At 42.9% G+C, this 21,743-nt stretch overlaps 1 protein-coding gene across 9 annotated transcripts in view; it reads left to right on the forward strand.

Annotated features, from left to right (window-relative positions):
* arhgap23a (Rho GTPase activating protein 23a) overlaps positions 1–21,743 on the forward strand; it is a 64,432-nt gene that overhangs the window by 22,239 nt on the left and 20,450 nt on the right. For 2 of the 9 annotated variants that reach the window (XM_034894733.1, XM_034894735.1), the window contains exons 1-5: positions 8,211–9,400; positions 16,747–16,950; positions 20,091–20,115; positions 20,538–20,630; positions 21,501–21,579. In XM_034894733.1, the coding sequence (XP_034750624.1) occupies positions 9,167–9,400; positions 16,747–16,950; positions 20,091–20,115; positions 20,538–20,630; positions 21,501–21,579 (635 nt within the window). In that variant the 5' untranslated portion in view covers positions 8,211–9,166. Of the gene's footprint in view, positions 1–7,679; positions 7,820–8,210; positions 9,401–14,122; positions 14,201–16,746; positions 16,951–20,090; positions 20,116–20,537; positions 20,631–21,500; positions 21,580–21,743 lie in introns of those variants that run through there. The other 7 variants (XM_034894741.1, XM_034894737.1, XM_034894738.1 and 4 more) reach the window with 6 other exon arrangements.

Consider the following 21,743-nt stretch of genomic DNA (forward strand, 5'->3'; position numbering starts at 1 on the left):
TTAATATACTCCTGGCTGCTCCAAGGGCTCCCTAAATAGCTCCTCTACATCCCCGGACTCCACTTTAAGAATCGGACTGTACGATCCTGTGTAAAGTGAGCGATGGAGGACTTCCTCAGCGTTGTGCGAGCGGTGGTGCATGGCAGGAATGTATAAACCAGATGACCTCAAATGGAAACTCCGGGTCTATTGGAGGCTGGCAGGCCATCGCTCTAATAAACCCTCAGTCTCCAATCTGCAGGCCTGCCCTCTTCCTTTTTTTTCCTCCACCCTGGCTCAGTTAACCTCCCAAACTGGCTCAGCATCGCCTCCACCACGCCCCGAATGTTGGACCGCTGCCTGGTTTTTGGCCTGCCCCGTAGGCTGAGATGCTCGTTTGGGGTCCAGCTCCATCTTCCGCCAAGAAGAACAACGACGTCATCCTCCAGCCCCAAAGTTATAATTTGCATCTTGTAATTACACAGAGGCAGAGGTGAACTAAATATATCTGGGCCGGTGGAGGGGGAAAGAGGGGGGGCTACAAGTATGGCTGTCTTAGGCAAAGGGGTAGACTAGGGGGGTGGAGGGAGTCGAGAGGCCTGCCGGAGCCCTGTGGGTTTCTGCTCCTGAAAACAACCAGGAAAGAAAGAGAAGAGCAAGAGGCCGAAAAAAGGATGGAGGGGGGTTGGCTCCTATTGCAGCGCAGCTCAGACTTGACGCTATGATTGCTCCCAGTGGCTGTGGTCAGTACAGAGGAGAGGAGGAGGGAGCCAGGCTACAGTGCAAGAGGAGCAGGGTTAGCTCTTTGCCAGATGTCGTCATTGGCCTCATGGTATAGTATATGGTATACACATCAGGGGACAGATGTATCCACTCAAGAGAAAGTACAGCTGCGGGTTAGTTTACCTGACAAAACCCAGCAGCCGCCGCCTCTGGATGACACTGAGAAACAGCAGGATGTGGCATTAGGGAAGCTGTTGTCTGTCTCTGTGTCCATGTTGTCGTGTGAGTAAAAAACGAAAAGCTATCACACCTCTAACTGCAACCAATTTGTCGGTTCTACAATCCCTTTGCTCCTTCAGCACGAAAGGAAAACAGACACCATCTGCAGTTTATTCATTTATGTGGTGCATACTGCCTGTTAAGTTGTTACATTCATAGCACCAATTTCCAGATTGAAGTTGTAACAAACATGTATCAGAAATGGCCCAAAGGCACCAACTTAGGAGCTTTACATTCTGAACCTTCACACTTTGAGAAATCAGCTGTGAAAACCAATTGCGAACCTATAATGAGCGTAAATGTCTCTGCCGTCCAAATGTCTCCCCGCAGGTTTTTTTTCTCATGCTGGAACAGAGGCACCTTGTTGGTTCTCATGGCAACTGTCAGCACGGAGGTGATGGGTGACTGTGATTAGGTTGAAAATGGGTGTAAAATTGAAGCCTGACAACCTGGTGATTGGCGGTATTTGTAGTGTGAAGCCTGAGTTGCTGGAAAAGATTACTTCGCCCAGAAAAAGCACATTTCACATGTCACCTACCTCTAGTGGTATCTATTGACTGAATTTACCTTAATACAGATGTATCTGTATCAGCATACATGTCAGCTGAAAAATATTACAGTACATAAATACCAAAGATATGTTTGAGGTACTTTAGAAAAGTGTTTACGGGAAGATTTTCTTGGTCATTTTTCAACACTTTGATCACCAAATTAATTTGGTCTTTACCTCCATCAGCAGTGAGGTTGCAGAATTTTTAGTGGCAGATATCTTAAAAAACAGTAACACACAACTAAAACTATCCATATTTTCAACTGCAGGGAATGGGAAAGAAACGGGAGGTGGACAAAACTTGTATCTTTTGCGTTCTCTTCTTCTGAGTTGTTTGGTTGTGGACGTGACCTGAACATAGAAAAAGCTCTCCACTGAAGCAGGACACTCCCTGCTAATTAGGTTAAAGTGGAGCACCATCTCTCCACTTACTGTGCAGGGAGACATAATGGGTGTGTTATTTAGCTGTGGTTCTCTGTACACTCATGCTTAAAGTCTGGATCAAGTAGGAGTCTCTCGACTATGAAATGATGCTACACTTTATGAAACAATGTAAAAGGACAACAGATCCTCCCCCAAAAGTAAATACATGCACACATGCACTAACACAAGTCTAATAGCATTAAATTCATCATCATACCAAGATTTCACTGAATGTGACCGACACGCATGGTAGCAAATGTGTGTTAATGTTATTTAGCGATCAGTCACGCAGTCTAGTCTCAATAAAGTCAGTGAAAGAACGCCTGACAATGATACGACGAAGAGGAGATGTATGGGAGGTAATTAGAGTGTATCTGTGAGTAAATATGTGCATGTGTCACTGCTCTCTCTTCACCATCTGCTCCCTCCAACGTCATCGCTTGTGTTTTTGCTTCAGATCACTCTCTATGCCCTCATTTTTTATTCTCTCCCTTGGTATTCAACATAGAGGAAACCCTGGATGTAATGTTTTAAAGCTATAGTCCGTGATTTCTGTTGCCCCCAGGACGAGGTAATGACAAGAAATGGCAGCAAAACGGTCGGGGCGTCTACACATTACAAGCCTTCCGTGATCACGCACAGCCCTCACTCCTCCTCCCCGAATTGGTAGTAGCCAAGGGGACCAGTGAAAGATTAAAAATACACGCCGAACAATAAAGAAGAGGTAATTCTCCTCATTGCGAGCGAAAGTCGACGGGCGCCCCAATCTTCTGAACATAGCCATGCAGAGAAATCCAGAGAGAGTTTTGTGGAGCTGATAGTCTTAATTAGCTTTGTAGCAACTCATTTGATACGAATGTAAGGGACGTTCATTAGAATCAAAAGTTACGCACTGAAGCTTTAAGCATAACGCCAAAAATTCACTATTTGATAGTAAACAAAAACTCTTTATATTTTACACAAAAAAGACATTTGACTATATCGCCCTGTGTTTGTGATGGACACGTTTAGCTATTTAATGACATTTTATGGATTAAAAGAATAATTGGGATTAATATTACTCCAGCCCTGGAGTAATTGTTTCAGCAAAATGTCAGTGTGTGTACTGATTGATGGACAGTGATTTGTATCAATGGTTAAGAACCTCGAGAGAATGTAGAGGGAATACTTGGGGTCCAGTTATGGGCTTCCACGCTGACAGGACTCACATAGCGTCATGGCATCAACAGGCACACATGATCAGGTGGCCTGCTTTACCGCTTTAATCCTCAGTGCAGGAGTATGCTGTGCATTGTTGTTGTTGTATCAGTCAGGTAGGGAGAGAGGGGCGGACCACCCGGCTCCCCTCAGCTGTGGGTTGATGGGATATCTGACCCTCGCACATTTTGTCTCAGAGTCCACCTGCTCTTGTCTCTGGACTTCCAGAGACTGTTTCCACCTCAGCGTCCACAACAGGTGTGACCTCTCTGATCTTTAGCCTCTGTCTCCCACCCCCGACTTTGATGTTATTAATTAGTAACGGACATAAGAGCACAGATAACTGCTCAAAGGTCGACTCACCCTGCACACTCTTCCCCGTGCCAGCCGCTGCAGCAAAAAGAAGAAAGTGCAGTTGTGTAGCTGCATGTTGAGTCCCCACCCTTTGCTCTGTCCCACTGGGCTATTCTCCACCAATCTGCTGTTGGACTCTGTGTTGTAGCTGCCCTCTAGTGGCTGCTGGGTGGTAACTACCACTCTTAGTGCAGCCAATGAGGCCAATAGGTTCTGCGGCACAGGGATTTACTGGAGATTAAAGTTAAAATTAACCTGCTTAAAACAGCTGCGTCCCTTTTTTTTCCCTTTTGTTTGTAGAATCCACTTGGACAGATTACTGGTCTGTCTAGACCAGGAGTGTCAAACTCAACTTCACTAAGGGCCACACTGGAAAATAAGAATAACATCAAGGGCCAGACATCTTTAGTTTATTGATATGCTTATATTTAATTCAAAAAGTGAAATATCGTTGACTGTATTTTTGCATATGTCACATAGCCTTCTCACTTACAATTTGGTCAACATAAAGTCCTAAAGAAGTCAGGAAAACGTTTCTCAGCCATCATAGAAAAAAGAACCCAAAACGTTTAAAAAATTGACAACAACGTCAGAAAAAGCAACAAAAACTAGGTGGGCCAAAATGTATTGGGAACCTAAATTGATATTGGGCCCGATCATAATCTGCAAGGGGCCGGATTTGACCCACGGGCCTTGAGTTTGACACATGTGGTCTAGACCATAGACTGAAAGTCTAAGACTCCATCCCTGCATGAGTGGGTCAATATCAGATACCTTGTCAGTTTCTGAGGCTTATTAATCTTTGATTGGATATTTCCTGACTTCAAAGCAATACATTTTTTCAACTTTAGACTAAATTTTATTTAGACAAAGTCTTTTACTTTAAAACTCAAATTATACTATTTAAGGTTGAAAGCAGAGCTGACTTTCAACGTTTTGGATTAGTGTCCCCTATGTCATTGTGTGAGCGCTCGGGGACAGGTTTGCTATCTCTATGAGTCGTTAGCGGTTATCTAAAGTGATGTTCCCTTTTCAAATTGTTTAATTTGAATACTCTTACAGGGTTGAAAGGCTAAAACTGCCCAGCATTTCACAATATAAAAAAACACTCTTGGAGAAAGGATGAAAAAATAAATAAACCAAATTTCCTTTAGAAAAAGTATGTTTGTGAATCTCTCCCATCCCCATACACACAGGTTGAGCCCTCAGATTTATCTTGTGAACCCTTTTTGGAGGTTGGAAAGCACCGCTGTGCATCATGCATATTTTGTGGTCTTTTTGTCATTTATAGCAACAGTGTGATGACACAGATAATTCATGCGGCTGCTGTAGCAACACATGAAACCTCCCATGCCACATGTGGAGTGCGTTTCTCTCATCAGTAGGGGACATGATTCACACTCAGATCTGACCTCTCACCTCTTTTAAAGCTTGGGATTCTAATGTAGATGAAGTCCCTTGTCTCTTTTTTGGAATTTGTTGTGCCCGTTTGTTGGAGATTCATTGTGAACATCAACCGCTGCATGTCCTGCACTGACCCTTTCTGTTCTTTTGCGGAGTTATCAGAGCCTGTGCTTAGAGAAACACCAGCCCGTTGTGTCTGCAGCCTGGTTTGTTTTGTGACACGCGTGTGTATCCTGTCAAGCCTCAGTTTATTCCTCCTCCTTACACCTCTGTGTTTTAATAGAGACAGGCGAGATTCTTGGTTTAGTCTTGCGAGGCAGCCACAGTGGAAAAAGAGGAGGGAGGTCTTTTTGTGTTAATCTGTTGGCCAGCGGTCATATTATGAGTGTAAAGCGGATTAAAACACATCACCAAACTAATCTGCTGTTACACCGACAACCATTCTCCACTATATCCTGCATTAACTCCCTCCCTCCATCCTCACCCCTTTCACTTTTCCACTGATGTGTTTGTTATCAGAGACCAGAGGGGGCCGGGGCGGGAGGCAACGAAGCATTGCTCCGCGGAGATTAGCAGCACGTGTCTGCCTTTGAGTTCCTGACTTGAAGAGCTTTGTGCTGCCATGTTAAGGTCAAAAATAACTAATATGAAGCATGTGTTGTCTCCAGGGTGCAATATGCGTTTACTCACTCAGCAATCAAATAGTCAGAGAAGGGAGATATGCTGCAGGGATGTACATCAGGCTAACATGCAGGTGATGGGTGTCTGGCCTGCTTGGACATGCTTCAGCCCAACAGTAGACAGTGTGGGAGGAGGTGATATTGTCACAACTCTTCATGTGTGACTGTGTGTCCTCTGTGTAAACTGTAACTCAACGCCCTTTTCTCATCATCCTCTTTTTTGTAAATGACTCCATGGTTCATGAACAGGAGGGAGAGAGGGAGCTGGACGGACAAAGAACTTTTATTTCCAAATTAGGCACTGCTCCCTGCTTGCCAAAACTAACTGTTATTGTGAAAAATGTGATATGAAATCCCCACTCAGCGCTGCCACTGTGAAATGGAGCGCTTGTGTATTTTCAGACGTTAAACCCTTGTCTGGCTTTCCACCAGAGATGCACAATGATCTGACTGCTGCTGCGTCTGTGAGTTCCTCGCACACATGGGTGTGGTCTTCTCTGACATCTCTCCCTCCTAAAGGAGAACTGGACCTGTTCCTGTGCCCGCCAGTGATCCACTCGTCTCTCCACAGGGCAGTTCCGCATGGCGCTACGTTGAACCCGGTGCTCTTCTGGTCGGAACCAGAGAGTGAGAAGAGAGCCACACAGCACTTTGACTTCATGAGGAGCCCTAATTACATAGTGTATTTATACTCAGCTGTGACTCAGTTGGACATGTGGTGTGTGTGTGTGTGTGTGTGTGTGTGTGTGTGTGTGTGTGTGTGTGTATTAGTGAAAGTGTGCGCTGACTCTATAAACTATTTAAACCAGGGATGAAGTGGAGTGTAGCTCCACAGAAGCATAGTCTGTGATTATTGCAGAAAAGGTCCTTTTAAAGTGACGCTATGAAAAGAAAAAACAACACAATTCCTCTAACAGATGATGAAAAGGATTTCATAGGCAGCACAATGCACCAGTGCTCAGTTCAATACACTCTGGGGTTTTGCTGCTACATCCATACGCTGCCTGCTATGCCCAGTCACTTTTAATGGCTAGTATTAGCTGATGGTAGAAAACTTGAGGTGTTATTGCTGAGTAAGTTTTCAATTTATCACAAAAGTAAAACAAGAATTGAAAACACCGTACATCACCAGGACACTGTTCTCCTTACCTGTTTGTGTTGTGCTCACACACACATAACAGTAATGTCCTTAAAGGGGTACTTTAGCACATCAAGTTCAGTGTACTCTTCAGTAGTGGTACTACTGGCTCTGGAAAAAAGAAACCTAGTAATGTAAATAGCATTAGGGGTACTTGGAGTTGGAGTTTATATGGAAAGTCTGTGTTGGAAAACTGGGGGCATGGAGTTTTAATGACATGGGCGTTTACCAGGCAGGGAGGTCTAAGACGAAATATACTACCAAGTTGCATCAAGGGAAGTGTAGGATATAGGGTTTTGGAACCTGTCTAATGCATACTTTTCCCTTGTGACATGTTGTAAGGACTAGTCCTTTTCTAACATAAACCAGCCCTTAAAGTAGGGATATCTTTATGTATTCTTTATCTGTCTCTTGTGAGTCTGCCATATAAAAAGAAACAATACTACAGGGCTGGAGTAGCCCTTTAGAGTAACTAACAAGATAATAGGATAACCTACTTCTATCTTTAATATTGACATTGAGATTTAGACCATTAATGCATTGTTTGTGTTGTCTATATGTGCATATTGCTTATATTATTGGCAGAGCAAAGTACTTTCTACAGAAGCTCATCTACAAAGAAGTGTTGCAGATTAGACTCTTCATTGTTGCATTATGGTTATGTAAAATCAGCAGGAAATAAAGCTAGGAAAATGGATCAAAACAATGCAACTCATACGATTATGTACTAAAGTCCCTATAAGTGACCACGCGTAGTAAAATAATGGATATTTTGCATGGTGATGTCTGATGTGAGCCTTCCAACTACATGTCATTTGATTTATCACATCATACATACTATTCCGTGTGCAGTGTGTGTTGTAGGCAAAGCACAGCATATCCAGAGGGTACAGTCTCTGCGCCGATGACGGCCCTCTCCAGTCGAGTTGATACTTGCCCCGCCGTGCGGCAGGTGAAACCTGTCTAACCTCACTGGTAACAGATGTGAGGCAAGTTTACAGCAATGAGCGTTGGAGGGGAAAGGCAGTCATCTGCTACAACATGGTCACCTGTCTGCCGCTCTTGCGCGGATCCTGGACGCCTGGCTGTTTGGTGAGAACTCTGCTGCGTGCGCGATTTAGTGGTGTGGTGTTTAGGTGTCACTGTTCTGCATGGGTGGACCCTGCAAGTGTGTGTGAGGGAGTTTGATAAAGAGGTCATGTTGACATCCAGTAGCAGCCCTTTTATTTTGAGTACCCTCCTTGCTCTCCTCCTCAGATTTTTTCCAAGTTCTCCTGTCATTATCATCTTCCCTCCTTATTTTCCCCTCTTAAGCAAAAAAAGAAAGGGAGTGAAACAGTGAACACAGCAGCAAGGCAAATGTTTTCTTTTCTCTTTGTGCTCGGAATCTGTTTTTGTTGTTGTTGCCTACCCTCTGGGTGGAGGGGAGGCGGCGGAGGCAGGACCGGCTTTTGTGGAGTTTAGCGCCGGCATCGCAGCTTTGTCATTTGTGTTTGTGGTGCTCACACACACACGCAGCAAATGTGTGGCTGCCAGGCTTCCTCTGCAACGATCTACAATGGTTTTGGCCTAAAGGAGATATATCTATCAAGAGCCCCCATCGCCTCTGACGCCTGGCCTCAGTGATGTCTTGTTTTCTTGGATTGAACCGCACAGTTCCAGTTTTCTGCACATTACAGTTGGTTGTTTGCTGATGACTGTCAGACCGGTTTATGTGGAGGGAATGAGTAAATTCTTAGGTACAGATTGAGGAACAAAAACGAGGAAGAAAGAGAAAGCAAAACAGAAAAGATGGGACAGTGGGAGAGATGAAATAGCGGATGCTCGCTTAGATAAAGAGAGTTTGGGGTAGAGATTACAGTTAGATGAAGAGATTTGTTAGGCACTAAAGAAAAGAAGAAAAGAAAGAGGAGAGAGAGGAAAAGAGAGAGGGCAGTGGGAGGGAGGAGAGACCGAGGATCCAGCCCTCTGGGACAGCAGTGCATGTTTTGGGGGTGGACAGAGTGGCTTTGTATGCAGAACATCACCGGACACCAACGGGAGGGACGCTGTCAGTTGTTCTCTGTGTGTGTCTAAAGTGAAACCAGACCTACCTCTGATCCCTGCGCCACACACACTCTTCCATCTGCTGCCCCGGAGCCGGCCTTCTGCTCTCCCTGGACTCAACCCCTCTGAGAGTGTTAGAATGTGTGTGAGAGTCTTGGAGAGCTGTTTCCCGGCGGTCAGGAGGCTGTGATGTGGAACTTGTGGGATTAAAACTTTCTGGAAGCTCGGCAGTGACAGCGATGGATTGGAGCCAGGAGACGGGAAGTTCCGCCTCTTGATTGACAGAGGAGGATTTGCAAGCATCACTAAAACCACTCTTTTGCTTGGTTGTATCTTCTGTATTTCTGCATCTGGACATTGTCCACAAGTTGGCGGAGAGTGTGTGAGCAGCCCATGTGGCCGGTGAGGGATGCAGATGTGAGAAAACTCCACGCCCTGATGCCCGCTGCTATGCTCCCGTGCCCTGCTCCGGTCGGCTCTGACTGGAGCTTCCAGAACCCGGTGGGGGTGGACTGCAGCTCCCCGGAGCCTCGCTGCATTTGGCTGGCAGTGCTCCGCAGTGCCACAGGTTCAGTGCCGCCGCCTGCCATGCCCATTAGGCACAGCCAGAGCACTCCCCAGCCCAGGGTAAGGAGGGGTCACCCCGTCCTCCTCTAGTGGCGGACCTGGAGGCCCTGATTTAAAGCACCATTCTGTTGCTGCCGTTAATAGATTCTAAATTAAATGTTTTAGTCGGAGGCTATCAAAATAATCAGATAAGGACAGCGAGTATGCCTTGTCAAAGTAGATAATGATTAGTTATTTGTCATTACAATTATTGATTATTAATTGATTAATTCAGCCTTTGAATTTTTTGAAATTAAGGACAGGTGTTGTCTTTCATTTTTTAAATTGTACTAGTTAAAATCAGTTTAAAAGGGTTTTTATTTAAAATAAGAAATCAAATCTGTTATATGCAAATTCTCATATATGCAAAGCTGAATCTATCTTGGATACTTCTAGTTAAAACAATCAAATGATCTTTCAACTATTGTTGCTGATTTAACGTTCTGTCAAGTCAACCAACTAATCAATTAGCCGTGTAATCATCATAAATGAGAAGACCATGTTAGCAGCTCCTCCTGTGTTTTACCTACTAAGATGCTGATGCAAATGTATTTTTTGCCTCTCGCGGTGAATTCTGTGGTTCTCCAGAAATAAGATTACACACAGTGGTATCAGCAAAAGACTCTGCGGAAACCGCTGTGTGGGATGTTGTCAGTAAAGTATCCGTGTAACTGTACCCATTGTTTGAAGTCCTAAGTTAAACTCAGCTGTCGACAGGTTCCTTAACCTTTCAGTGTCTCTTAACAGACATTTGTGTTGCCTTCAGGCAGTTTCTGTTTGGCGCTCACTGTGTGTTTTAGGCTTCCTTGGAAACGACGTGGCGACACTTTGCGTTGATGGATTGAGATTCACAATTAGATTTTAACTTTATGTACTCACTGCTTTAAACATTTCCGTCAGCTGTTACTTACCTACGGGCTTGTTTTTTTTAGTCGGGAGTGAGTTTTAGGTGACATTTCTTCCATTTAATTGTCATCAGTTGATATTATTACATTGTTTTTCATCACATGTACAATTACCTATATTATGCATTGATACACTAAAAACTGATTAAACTCAGCTATGTTTATATGGATACAATGAACCTGAGGTTGAGTTTGCCTCCTATAAATAATGATCTTTATTTCTCTGAGCCACTTTTTTCTTATTTTGCCACAGCTGATGTGTGTTTTCGTCTTTGTAACTCTGTTCGTGTGGCATATTGACCCTTTCCTTCCTTGGAGGGGTTTCTAATTAGTGGCTTGAGACAGATGAAGAGGGTTGCTAAGTGCCACTTTTAGCGAGGTGTTGTGGTAGCTGTGTGATTGTGTGTCCCCACCCCCCCGTAAAGCCCTCAAAATTCAGGGCATCCGTTCCCCATTTGATCTCATTTTAGTGTGGGGCATTTATGTGGAATATTACCAGCTTTTTGGCCCTTTTTTCATGGTTGTTACCAAACCTCCCTCCCCCAATGACTCGTTGACACAGTTAAGAAATGCCACAATCAGGAATGTGAGTGTGGGGGGAGGAGAGGCTGTACTGACACAGCTGGGACAAACAATATGGTACACCGTTCTGTTTGAGGAGAGAGAGGTCTGTTTGTTACAGAAAGAGAAAGAGATGAGAGACACAGCTTTTTAGCATGCAGTGTCTTTATCGCTACTTCAGATTGTGAGTTTGAGATTTTGTTAAGACTTCCATGGTAATCACAGAATCGGCTTCCATCACTGTACCGTAAGCAGAAAAATACCCTCAGTGTAAATATGATTAAAATCCATCTTCAAGTCAAAATTTGCATAAGAGAACCTGCCCAAAAGAGGATCCTGAGATGCCAAAAACTGTGAACTTGAATTAAAAAAAAGAAAAATAAGGCAAAGTGTTAGGCCAGTTTTCTCTCTTAATTATGGCACAAACTTGATACTTCTCGATACGTGTAGAATCAAAAGTTCCATATTGTTAATTGCATGTAAATCATCTTTATAGAACCATTTGTGGCCCTTTCCCCTCTTTCAGACAGTAGAAGCAGGGGGGATGAAAAGTCCCAGACGATAAACCCACATCACGTCACACACTAACTACATGCCACGTGCCTCTGCCCACCAAGCTACCAAGTCATCCTGTAAAAGTTATTGTGAAACTGCAGCTCGTCCAGGATTTAAACCTGAGGAGATAAAACAACCATCACATATATAAAATATTTCAAAGTGCAGCAGGTGTCAGTTTGACAAAAGAAAAGAAGCCTACAAGATGTTTTTCTGTATAACTAACATTGCATCATCACCTGTTGGCCTAGTTGAAAGACAATGAAGTGGAACTGGTTTTAGATTAGACATACTGCATTCATATTGACACAGAGGTATGTGGTAACACACACACACACACACACACACACACACATACACAGCCTCATATGCATGGCTCATAAATATACTGTTACCTAAATTAAAGAGCAATGTAGGATTTTAACTTGTGCTGCATGTCTTTATTTTGAATCCTCGGGTTAAAGTGTACTTTGGTTGGAGTGACGTCATGCGTCCCCTTCACAGGACATAGAATGCGTTTAGACCTGTAGAGGTGGGACAGCGCACCCTCCATGTGGCCGATGAGTTCAGGAATTATCACCGTCCCTCTCTCGTGTTGCCTCTTGGCAGCCCGGCTCAGGGGCCTGTGGGCGCAGACAGCTACGGTTGTTGGGATTAAAGGCTCGTCAGCATTTGTACCGTCCGTAAAGCTCCACTTTTCAAAGAGGTTGCAGCTCTCAGCTGTTTAAAAGAGCATTATTGTTCTGCCTCGCAGGGGTTTTAGTAGAAGCCCGGCTCCGTGGCGGCTGCTGCATTCCTGCGTAGTGCTTTACCTCTGGATGCAGTGAGGAGAGGAGTGTGTGCCCTAACCAGCACGTACGCTGTTGCTGGCGATTATGACTGCAGCATGACAATATCACCAGGTCCAAGAAAAGCTGCTCAAAAACAGAAAATCCATTTTTACAGGATTTTATGAAAGATTATCACTGACAATGTTTATTGTTTTTAAAGTTAATTTTTTATTTTTATTTTAACAAAGCTGACTTAACTCTTAAATTCTGACGCCAGATTTGTATAGATTTACATTCCTAACAAAACAAAAGTATTGTAACCTGTCAGCAGGACATCCTGTGCTCACCACATTTTGTCTTGCATTGTAATGATATGCCCTCTAATTGAAATCAGGAGGGGGAATATTCACAGGGAAGAACTTGTGTGTGTGTGTGTGTGTGTGTGTGTGTGTGTACACAACACACAAAGCATGTGTGGCATTACAAGCTGCTCTGTATATTCAAATACAATTGTTTCTCAGGGCGTCCTTTTTCTGGGTCTTTTAATCACATCATTCAGGTGGTAATGAGATCCCTCAAGGGTCTGTTTCATCTGAAGCGCATTCAGAATTTATTTTGTTATTGTAATTTGCTCCAAGAGGTGAGAATGTGTCAGGCGAAAAGAGTGCTATAAGGATAAAATCCCAGTAGGAGAGTAGGAGAATACCAAATGTCTTATTTTCTGAGCATAACAAGAGCAAGGTTTCCCTTTTCTGTGCCCTAAGCCTGCATAGGATGTCAAGTTTAGACTTATAAACCACAGGCATTCTTTTCCAAGGGCCTTGTTGGTTAAAACTGACGAAGCCAGTGCATGTCAGCAAATTTGGAACATTTCTTTGCTTTTGGGTGAAAGGGGTCGTTTCAAGGTGTCAGGGCTTTTGGGTAAAACTGGTAGAAAACAAACCGGTCCTTTTTAGAGGTCTTGGAAGTACGAGAGATTATTTTTTTCTGACTTCAGGGAAAACGGTGGACTGTAGCTTCGTCAGAATGGCCGAGCAGGGACATCCATCCAGTACAGAGCAGTGGGAATCAGTGCTGGCTCAGAGACCCAGTCAGACCCTGTGTGTTTTGGGTAATCACAGGGTTTGGTATTCCCAGTGCAGGGAGGGGCCATGCGGTAGAAACCGGCGTGCTGGAGCCTGTCCCTGGCCGGGGCCCGATACTCCTTCCTTTTCGTCCTCCTGATCCTTCTCCTCTCATTCACTCTCTCTCTGTGCTCCCGCCCCTCCTCTGCCAGTTACAGTTGTGTGCTTCAACTTGCCCAAGCCAAACCGCTCCCTCTGAGGAATTCACTGTCTCTTCCTCCTTTTAATTTCCTCTTCTTTTTTTTACTCTTTCCCTTTTCTTTATATTTTTTACACCCCACATACTTCTTCAACATGCACATATTTGTCCTGCTCGCATGCTGCATAATAGGCGTCAGTGCTCGGCTGTTTCTGAAAATAACAGTGGTTACTTCACGTTTTTAGACTTCCAAACTAAAGATCAGGCTTTAAATGTCCCAAAGATTTATGTATCACAATCTGCTAAATGTACAATTCATATAAATACTTCAGAATATGCTTTGGAGAGAAGTGTATTTGTTCATGTAGAACAAGTTTTCTCCAACATGTATCTGCAAACTCCAAACATATTTCAGAAAGAAGATAACATGTCCAAATGTATTTTTTCCTCTGATGGAGCGTTTAAAGTAGAGGAGGATGAAAATGTGCGGTAAAAGTCAGCGCAGCTGGATTTCCATCACACAAAAGCATGTGGTGAGAGAGAAAGAAGAGGTGGAAGGGAGGTGAGGGAAGGGGAGGATCATGGAAGGAAGGACAAAGAGGAGTGAACGAGTGGAAGTGCCTCCACGATGGAGAGTCCGAGATCTCTAGTCTCAGCGGTTTTATTTATGGGAGCATCTGGTTATCCCGCCCCACAACGCTACCACACTTCCGGCCTCCCAGCCTGCCACTTCCTGTTGTTGTGTGGCCGCATTACAGGCCTGTCAGGTCAAGTTTGTGGGTCTGTGTTTGTTATATATCAGTGTGTGTTTTAGTGTGTTAGGGGGGACAGGGGGACATGAAGTGAAACGTGGGTTGCACATTTTTTCAGGGACTACTGCTTGTAGTCTAGACACGTTCACCTCTGGCCCACTAACATTAGAACATAGACACATTCTCACGCTTGAAGAATTTAAAGAACTACAAAAAAAGTGTGGTCGTTTTTTCAGCTGACCTATTAAATGAACGTTATAGTTGAAAGAATTTTAGTAAAGGCATGAATTAACCTAGGAATTAGAATTAGAATCAGAATTAGCCAGCGTTCGAGCAAGAAAAACTCCAAACTAGTTTATGTCCACACAAACTAATGGGCTTTTTCTTATAGCTTGGATGTAGTCCGATTTATCATTTGATCATGGCAACCTTTTCCACCATTGTCATATTCTTTATCATCATAGTATTTCAAGGATGGGTTAAAATTGAGTGTGACTGATAATAAACCCGTTCCCCATGAGCTGTGAAGTAATCCAAAACAGAAGGCACGGTGTAGGAGATGAGTGCAGCTATTGGTTTGTTTGTAGAAAGTCCTGTGTTAACCCTTAACTAACAATATTTAAAGTTTAACATTTGGATGATTAAAGAAAATCAACTAAAGCTGCTATTGCACACAAAAATTTGTTCACCACTTATCTTTGAAGCATCTTAAACTGTACAAACTCCATGATAAACATACTATAAAGGTATACTGAAGTTTATTATATGTACAGTGGCTTGCATTTTTACACACCCATGCTAAAGTTGATCTAATAGAGAAATAGAAAAATACAGTAATGACTTAATTAAAAAATGTTAGGAAAATCCAGCCTTCTAAGGACTCCAATTTTCTTTGTGAATGAATTATGTATTGTAAATAAATAAATGTTCTTCCTCAAAATACAGGGAGATTAAATATACACACTCTATGTTAAATTTCTATAGAAGCAGGCAGATTTTAACTTTTAAAGGCCAGTTATTTCATGGATCCAGGATACTATGCATCCTGATAATGTTCCCTTGGCCTTTGGAATTAAAATAGCCCCATATCATCACATACCCTTCACCATACATAGAGGATGGGGAACTTTCCATAAGATCATCTCTCAATCCAAATCAAACCAGCTATTAAGCTATAGCTATAATAGCTATAAGCTATTAAGCTAAATGAAATAACACCATGCCAACGTGTGTAAACGTATGCAAGCCACTGTACATAAGAAAAGGCAAAAAAAAAATTGTAGTTTTAACACTGGAGCTGGAGCTTTCTCAGTTTGTGTTTGAAATGCTCCAGTTGTCATTGCATTGTGGGACAGTAGTGTCCATCATTAGCACATTTAAAGATTACGTGACTCTAATGCGCATCGTGATAGCTACAAATATTTTTTTTTGTTGTCACAATTTCAGTGTTAAAGCAATAAAAACTTTTCCTACCCAGTTTCAATCTTTAGTGATGTCTATGGAATTTAGTCACAGCTTTTTACAAAATGCCTCCGCACAACTAAGCTTCAACATATAGTGTATGCTCAAGCGTTAGCAGGGTGCAGAGATTGATAACTTGATGGCTTTGGATGACACATGGATGATCATAGTGTTGAGCCGTCTTCCAAATTTGCTCGTTAAAGTCAGACAGAGTTTGATAGTGAAAATGCAAGTTGCTCAAGGAATGTAAACTACAGATGACTTGACCTCCTCCTCCTTCTGTTTGGTCAGGTGATTGTGTTTGAGTGACAGTTGTGGGTCGTTGGGGCAGCGTGAGGGTGATAGTTCTCACGTGTGTCTGTCAGTTGAGCGAGCTGGGCTTATTTACTCAGCCTCAGGAATGAGATATTTAGAGAGCGGGTGGAAATCTGCCTTTATTCTCCACTCGGAGTTCAGGTCCCCCCTGGACCTTCTCTCCCTGTGATAAGACCGAGGTCAGAACTGGAACTAGTCTAGACGTGGCCCTTCCTTGATAGTGAACCCCCAGGTTTGTGTATGGACTATTGTTCTGAGGCTGACTTGACTTTGAGCTACATTCAAGACGCCATAATGTAATGCCCAGCAGTCAGGGGTTGAGGTCCGCGGCCTCTCCGTCTGGAGTTGCCTTGTGCATCAACAGGGAATCATAGAGTGTGTTGCATCTGGAAAACTGCAATATTTCTGCAGTGTTTTGTGCTAATTATGGATAATACTTTATATTCTCAACATGATTGTTTTATAGTAAAAATACACAAATGTACACTCTGGACTTTTCTACATTTTCTGGATTTGTAAATGTGATGATCTCAGATTTGGTGTCCCATAAATGTTTGAATCACACACTCTTACGTGAAATAATTGTAAATGACAATGCTCTTTATGTATATATTTACTATCCATATTTTCTGGATGTTTTTAATACTCCTAATTGCTTCACTGTATAACAGCATATTTACCTTGCTGTTTGAAGAACCCATTTTCCATTTTCTTCCAATCTAATCAAAGAAATGATAACAAGGCATCCTGAATCTCACTGAGTCTCTCTCTGTCTGTGACCACAGGGTAAGGGGCGCAGGGATGGTCTCCCCTCAACTGGTGACAACCCTCGGCCGCCGATGGCGACCCGGCCGGGAAGGGAGGGGGGCGGCGTGTTCTGGAAGGGTCCCCGGACGCTGGTCCTCCATAAGAACTCCCAGGGTTTCGGTTTCACGCTACGCCATTTCATCGTTTACCCTCCAGAGTCCGCCCTGCACACCAACCTCAAGGTGAGACTTACAGGTCCTTGAAAGGGGTTGAATTCTAGTGTTTTTCTTTCTTTTATTTTAGTGCCATGAAGTTTGTTTTCCAACTTCCATGTTTGTTTTTACAGCACACATGGTCTCCATTTCTTCTTAGTTGGCGTTTAAAAGGGTTTTCAAAAGTCTTACGCCTGCTTAACGTGCTGAGCCCAGGAAAGAGCCAATTTGTGCTCTGAGATAAAGCCAATCATATTGAAGTCGAGGGTCAGTGAGTTGAGCTGTGCAAAATGAACTCCCTGACAAAGGGAGATGAGTTGATCGGACACAACAACACATAACAACAAGCCTGTTTAAAGGAGGGAGCTGCAAGATTTGGAGACAGAGTAAGGACACGGGATCTTTATTGGTGAGAACAAAATTTCAAATTTTAAAGGATATAAAGAGCACATCCTTACCCGGCCAGACAGACTGAAAAAGCCTAACTGTTTTTCAGTTTCACTTCCCAGGCCTTGTTTTTAGACTTTGATGAATTCAAGATTGTTCTGGTGTTTTGGAATGAGTGGGTTGGGAGTGAGTGAATGGGTTATTTAGCTCTTTGAGGTGTGGGGGCAAACGGGTCCAGATGTGAACTGAGGGAAATGGATGCTGGGGTGGGGTGGGGTGGGGTGAGCCAGCCGAAACAAGGCCTCTGTTATTATTCCCCACCATCCAGCAGCTGCAGATAGAAACAAAGATTGAATTGATCTGTTGTCTTAGGTTGGTACCACTCTCTGGCAGTCAGGCCGTACCAGGCTGGCCCCAGACAATAGGCCCACTGCTGGCCTTTGGCCCCGGTTCTGTCCTCGTCTCCTCTGCCTCGAGGGTCACATGGTGTTTTGGGACAATCGGACCCATAGAGTCGCCCATTCTTATCTGAAGGGTTGTTGTGGAAATCTCCCAAATAACCCTCATAGTGTCCAATTATCAGAGGCCTACCTGGTGCGTGACCCAATTGGGCGCTCATTTCATAGGGTCTGCAGGTCCTGAATGTATTCAATTATGTAATCTTGAAAAAAGACGCTTCCCCTGTGCAGTCCCAGCAGAATTCCTCTCTGTGTTTGAAAATAGCTAGAAGACCTTCTGCTCCCAACATAATCTACCCATCTAACAACGCTCTAATAATTGAAAAGAATTGTATATTCTATACATCTTTGCTTTGCTGCGTGAACCTACCTTGTGTCAATTGGAATTTGAAACTAAGCATTGTTATTCTCAACGGCTTCTGCGTCATCTGCTGTGGCTTGGACTTCTACTTATTCATACTTAGATTTGGACTGAAAGTTCAAACAAATATAGAAAGATAGGGGAGTGGAGAAAAAGAGGCTCCATGTGTTTACAACTTCCCTTGTCTACTGGACTGGCCCCGTGTAGAATGAGTCCTTGGCAGTGGCCTGGGTTCAAATCCAGCCCGTGGCCCTTTGCTGCATGTCATCCCCTCTCTCTTTCCCCTTTCCTGTCTTCAAGCTATCCTGTCAATTATAGGCCATGAAAGCCCAAAAATAATCTATAAAAAGAAAATAAACTTTTTGCAGGAAAAAAACAAAAAAAACAGACATTTGTGTGATTGTGAGATTTGTAGATGTAGAAATTTCTACATCTTAAAACAAAATAAATATTTTTCAAGTTTAGACAGAACTGTGCCTTTTGAGAAAAGCTTTTGTACAATAACATACTGTATGTATTCCATATTTGATTTTTCAGAGGACTTTAAAATGCTGCCGTTTCCTGGTGAATGGATATAACTTTTTCCATTGTTCTTTGTCTTATAATGAGAAAAATTGGCATTTTAGATTTAAAGAATCTCATTATTATCTTTATTACCGGTGACAGATATCTGTAGAAATGTAAGGATATGTAGTTTTATACATGTAAATAAACCCGTCCAGCTGCTTCAGACTGTACAGGTGTGTGGACCCAATATGTACAGGTACCAAGAGTCTTGTGCCCACCTCTCACTGTTGCCTCCTCTGTCCCGGATGCGTTCAGACTGGGGCTGCTCAGATGTTGAGTATCCCCAGATCAGAGCTCCATTCTGGGGTTGGCAGCTCTCTTTTCTCTGCCTCTAAACCCCCCACCATTGTCTGCAGAGCCCAGGAATGAGCCCACTCAGCGTAGCATAAAGCCAGGCAGCAGTCAGCCCACCATGCCCCTAACCCCAAACTGTCCACTCAGCTTAGTGTGTGTGTGTGTATGTATGTGTGTGTGTGTTTGTGTGTGTGTGTGCGCGCGTGTCTGTGTGTGTGTGTGTCGTGATCAAACAAGCTGCAGCAATCTGCTGTAATCTCACCACCAGCATCCTCACTGCTGACCGCTCTGTGTGTTTGCGTCTGTTACACCTGATGTCACAAGCACCTGCAGACGGTCTAACCTGAAAGTGTCTGTGTCGGAGTTGCACTCTAATGTTACAGGCTAATAAATCCAAACCGGTTTCTCTTGAGATGTTAGGAAAGTCACGGCCATTTGAGGAAGCGGGTTAACTCTCACTGCAGGTTACCATGACATAAAGGATACTATAACTTCTCCTTTGGTCTGACATTTATGGACGTGTAGATGTCAAGTTCTCCCTTCTCTAGTCACCCTTACACATTGGACTTGTATCCTGGTAGATACGCAGGTTATTTTTATTTTTTTGAAAAGGGTTGATCATGAAAAATCTTCTCAGCATCAGCCATGTTAGGGTCAAACTTTGCTTTTATTGGTAAGAAAGTTTAAATCTGGAGCATAAGCATTCCTGCATGTGTCGATGTTTAAAGTAGAGAGTGTGTCGAGAGTAAAACAGATTGTAATCGTTATTATCAATCACAAAAAATTTTTTTACATTATGTTATGATAGCAAAAGTATTATTATTATTTAGTACTATTTCTGTCTTTCGGAGATCTTCAGAAGGTCACCTTTTCATTTCTTCAAATCTTGATTACTGTAACTCTTTTTATGTATATGTGTGTGTGTTTGTGTCTATTATGTCAGTTTTGTAGGTCACACTTATTTACCTATTTACCTTTTGTGATTTCATTGTGTTTTAAATTTTCTCCGTAATGCACTTTGAGCAACATCCGTTGTTTCTCAATTTGCTTTATGAATACATTTGACATGAATTTGAGCAACAATCTGTTTCTGTTCTTTGCAGGATGAGGAGAATGGTAACGCAAAGGGTAAGTGTTTCTCTTCCGTATCAGACAACAAATTCAAATCTTGCACAGTGGGATGTTGATGATGTAATGAGCTGGGATCCTCTGTATTCTCTCCTGTCACCTCTGCTTTGCAGCCTATTTGCACCCTCTACAGGACACTATGCAACACTGCACATAGAGTAGTCAAGTCCAGCTGCACTTAGATATTTGTATAAGAACCATAACAGCTGATAAATGTTAAGTGGTAATATAGTTCCTGAGGCCAGGAAAGTCACAACCACAAGTACTGAAAAGTATTAAATGAAAAGGGCTCATCTTTAAATACTAGGAGCAACCTAAAGCTTTATTTCAAAAAGGTTTGCATGAATTTAGCATTTTTAAAATTCAATAGGCGCAGTCTTCTGATCTCGGCATTTTCTTCTTCTTTGTCTTTTTTCATACAGGGTATCAGAAAGGTCGACTGGAGCCGATGGACACCATATTTGTGAAGAGTGTGAGAGAAAAGGGTCCGGCCCACCAGGCAGGCTTGTGCACAGGTAAAGGGAACATATATACGGAGCAGGAGCGTGAACATTCAGATTTGCATTGGAAATGTTTTGGGCTGAGCTCCAGTAATGTGATGCTGCAGACATGAGCACATTCAGAGAAGGAGGGGGTGGGGTAGCCAACTTTTCTCAATGGCATTTTAGATTACATAAAGAATGTACTTTTCCCTAACTAGAGACAAGTTTTTTTAAACGTCTTTGTGTGATTAAAAAACAGATACCGGTATGACGACTCAAATGTTTAAGTCTGTTTGAATGTGACAGAGCTGTTGAAGTGTTCATGTTGTATCTTGCTGCTTTAGCAGGACAGCAGTCCATTCCCAGCAGCTCAGACAGACCAAACAAGTACTCCAGTGTGCATGCTTTAACATAAACTGTCCCATCCAGATTAGCACGGACACATGCACACACATTTGTGCTTGCAAGTAGTCTCCATGAATGCATACAAACTTTGAACACATACTTAAATTATTTAACATAAGCCAACCAGTTTATGCTTACAATATACAATATTTGAATTTGATCACCTCCTTTAATGCTTCCTTTAAGACAATGAGCCTTGCATTTTATTATTATGATAAAAACTGTAAAATTACATTTTAATTTGGTTGAAAAATATCAAATAATTAGTTTCGGTCTTAGTGTGAAAGGTTTTAACGCAAAGTATTGGCAAACAAACTATATATATATAACAGGCTTAATGATTTCCACTCTTACATTTTGAGTTTTGATAGCTGCCTTGGTCTATGCTTAGTGTCTTGCAAGAAGGTCTGCACCTACTTGAGAGGAGAGGTCAACATACAGACCTGTATAACCTGTGACATGTGCTGGATATGATATAATAATACGGCTGTGTTGCAGGGGATCGACTTGTGAAAGTGAATGGAGAGAGTGTTCTAGGAAAGACGTATTCGCAGGTGATAGCCCTCATTCAGAACAGGTAAGCCCTCCAGCCTGTCAGAACTTTGAACTTTTGGCGTGTTTATTTAGCAAACTATCCATTTGTTTTTCTTTGCTAGCTTACCATCGAGATGACAAACACGTAGACGCTAGTATTAGTTTTGTATGCGTTGTATGTATGAATGAGCAGCATACTCTACACAC

The sequence above is a fragment of the Etheostoma cragini genome, chromosome 15, assembly GCF_013103735.1.
Source record: "Etheostoma cragini isolate CJK2018 chromosome 15, CSU_Ecrag_1.0, whole genome shotgun sequence".
NCBI classification, from domain to species: Eukaryota; Metazoa; Chordata; class Actinopteri; order Perciformes; family Percidae; genus Etheostoma; species Etheostoma cragini.